Source organism: Symphalangus syndactylus, chromosome X (assembly GCF_028878055.3).
Source record: "Symphalangus syndactylus isolate Jambi chromosome X, NHGRI_mSymSyn1-v2.1_pri, whole genome shotgun sequence".
Taxonomy (NCBI): domain Eukaryota; kingdom Metazoa; phylum Chordata; class Mammalia; order Primates; family Hylobatidae; genus Symphalangus; species Symphalangus syndactylus.
Genome location: NC_072447.2, coordinates 27,049,357 through 27,052,037, shown reverse-complemented (window position 1 = coordinate 27,052,037; position 2,681 = coordinate 27,049,357). Strand labels below are relative to the sequence as shown.

At 51.1% G+C, this 2,681-nt stretch overlaps 1 protein-coding gene across 1 annotated transcript; it reads right to left on the bottom strand.

The window, feature by feature from the left end:
- Positions 1-219: 219 nt before the first annotated feature.
- On the bottom strand, positions 220-2,416 carry TMSB4X (thymosin beta 4 X-linked). Its single transcript, XM_055268349.2, has 3 exons — positions 2,278-2,416; positions 1,077-1,192; positions 220-666 (listed from the first exon to the last, which is right to left on the bottom strand). The coding sequence occupies exons 2-3, from the start codon at positions 1,174-1,176 to the stop codon at positions 632-634; spliced, it is 135 nt and encodes a 44-aa protein (XP_055124324.1). The 5' UTR covers positions 1,177-1,192; positions 2,278-2,416; the 3' UTR covers positions 220-631.
- Between the last annotated feature and the right edge of the window lie 265 nt (positions 2,417-2,681).

The following is a 2,681-nucleotide window of genomic DNA, read 5'->3' as shown; positions in this document are numbered from 1 at the left end:
TATTAAAGCTCTCACACAATTCATACTAGGAATTCAATCAGCCTGAGAAAATGATCTCCTAGTATAGACAAGGTATTTTGCATACCTGGTTGAAACCCATTTCTATGCCATAAGGGAATTTATCCAGTCACCAGATGCTTGTCCCTCCCCAGTGGACCAAGAGGTAGGCCTCTTTGCAAAGGTTTCATCCGCGATCCTTCCAGAGACCAGACACACCAGTTAAGTTTTTAAACTTTTTATTTGCATATTAAAAAAATTGTGCATTCCAATAATTAAAATCATTTGAACAAAAAAAAAATGGCACTCTGATTAAACTGCATTACAGCCTGCAGGACACCTTGGGCCAGCTTGGTTTTACTCTAGATTTCACTGTCGTCCCACCCCACTTCTTCCACCCCACTTCTTCCTTCACCAACATGCAAGTTCTTTCCTTCCCTGCCAGCCAGATAGACAGATGGGAGAGGCAGGCGCGGCCTTCGTTGTCAGTAGTTCTTTGATGTGAAAGGGGCAGCACAGTCATTTAAACTTGATCCAACCTCTTTGCATCTTACAAAGTTAAACAGCTAAAAGAAGTAAAATAAGAAGGCAATGCTTGTGGAATGTACAGTGCATATTGGCGGCGCACGCCTCATTACGATTCGCCTGCTTGCTTCTCCTGTTCAATCGCTGTGACCAGAAAAAAAAAAAAAAAAGATGGAGGGAGATGATTAAAAGGATTCAGTACAGACTAAAGGGCTTTCATTTAAAGCATCTTTTCAAATCATAAACATTCTGCACGGTATTCCATAATGGAATAAAATATGTATATCGAATAAACTAACTAGAAATACATTTTAATGGGTGTGTTTGTATTAATATGGCATATTAAATATTCCATTACTAAATTACTAAAGCCCCGTGTTTGTTGGCTGCAAAACCATTTTTAATTAACCTTTGCAAGCCACATTCATCAACTGTCGGCTCTTCCCCCGCACTTCCCCCTCCCGAATTCTTCCGGCGGCCGCTCCCAGCCTCCCGCCCTTCCACCGGCCGCTCCCACCCAGCCTTTCTAAAGATGGGGGTGGGTCGCAGCTTACTTTCTTTGGAAGGCAGTGGATTTTTCTCTTGCGTCTCTGTCTTCTTCAGTTTCGACTTATCGAATTTCTCGATCTCAGCCATATCGGGTTTGTCAGACATGGTTGCGGAGAAAAAGCTGCAGGGAGCAAGCCAAGAGCGAGCGTGAGGAAGAGCCACCCGCCCCACTGTCTCTGGGCTGGGAACTGCGCTTCTGCCCCACCGACCCGCAGGCTGAAAACCCTTCCCGCCCTCCTTCCGCTGCCGTTCCGCGCTCACGAGCTTCCTCTTTCTACAGAAAGAGAGGCGACACCCCCCGCGCCCCTCCTCCCCATATTTCAAAACGCTGTGGACCAAAGAGGGCGGATGCCTCTCAAAGCCGAATCTTGCAGAATAAAGGAAATTGACCACTGCGAATTGTTAATTACAGCGTTTAAAATTAAAGGCTGGCTAGGACAAGGGAAGAATAGGAAAGCCACTTCCGAATTCAAGTGGAAAAAATCGGCAAGAATTCCTAAAATGGAGCCCAGGTAGGAAAAGCGTTTCCATTTTCTAGCCGCGGCCTCTCCGCAAGGATGCGGGCCGGATCCGGCTTTCTCGTCCTCTCACAAAGGCGGCGGCCGCGGCTGGAGCTTCCGACCACCGCCCTACCCGCTTCCTCGCCCGCGCCACAATGCAGCCCCGCACACAAAGCGGCCGCCGCGCGCCCCGAAGCCGGTCTTGCCTGCTCTCCTGGCAATTCGGCATCCCTGGCACCCATGTCTCTGCAAAGACTGTGAAAATGTCATAGTATATATAGCCCCGCCGCCGCCAGGCTGCACAGATGCAGCCCGCGCAGCCGTCCGAGGCTGGGAGGAGGCTCGGGGCTCGGGAGATGAACCTCAGAACAAAGGACCTGTCTGTTCCCCCATATGTCAGCCTGCAAGGCAACGCACGATACCTTTGCGGGCAGACACTAACAAATTTTTTAATGTCCCCTCCGAGCGGCACGGCAAAACGCCAGTTTTTCGGTTTTGTTCTTAAATCATCGATTTCCCCACCCCATTATCCAGCATCTAGGGTGTTTCGCATCCCCCCAGCTCCCCAAAGCAGCCTTCCCGGGGAGAACCACTGGGGCTCGGCTTTAGGGAATGCGTTCACAGGGACGCAGATGATGAAAGGGCGAGCACGGTGGGAAAGGGACGGAGGAAGGAGGAGGAAGGAGGCAGGGGCCCTGGGGCTCACCGGAGCGAGGCGCGCGAGTACGAGCGAAGACTGGTCTGTGCAGTGGCCACCACCGAGTTGTCGGGCGGGGTGCGGCGGGCGCCACTTTATGGGCGCTCCTATGTAAATGAGGTGATGTCACCCGTCGGCCCGCTTAACTCCTTCGCGCCGCGTCTCGGAACGGCATCCGGAGGCCTGCCGGGCTTTTCGGGAGCCCCACCCCCATCCGGGGTCCACTAGTGCACGCTAACCACAACGATGGCGAAAAAAATAAATGAGCAAAGCACGCTCCAACACTTCATAACACATTTTCCTCTTTTACGTTTATTTCATTACGATGAATTTTTGCAACAGCAGCGCAAAAATTGCTCTTGGGGACCAGTGCATAATAACTAAGGGTCGGGGTGGCACCTGGGGTGACAGGC

Bases quoted from the DNA above. Each gene is read 5' to 3' on its own strand.
- TMSB4X (XM_055268349.2), bottom strand. From the start codon at position 1,176: ATGTCTGACAAACCCGATATGGCTGAGATCGAGAAATTCGATAAGTCG. The intron at 667-1,076 runs GTAAGCTGCGAC...TTCTGGTCACAG, and splicing joins TCCACTGCCTTCCAAAGAAA to CGATTGAACAGGAGAAGCAA.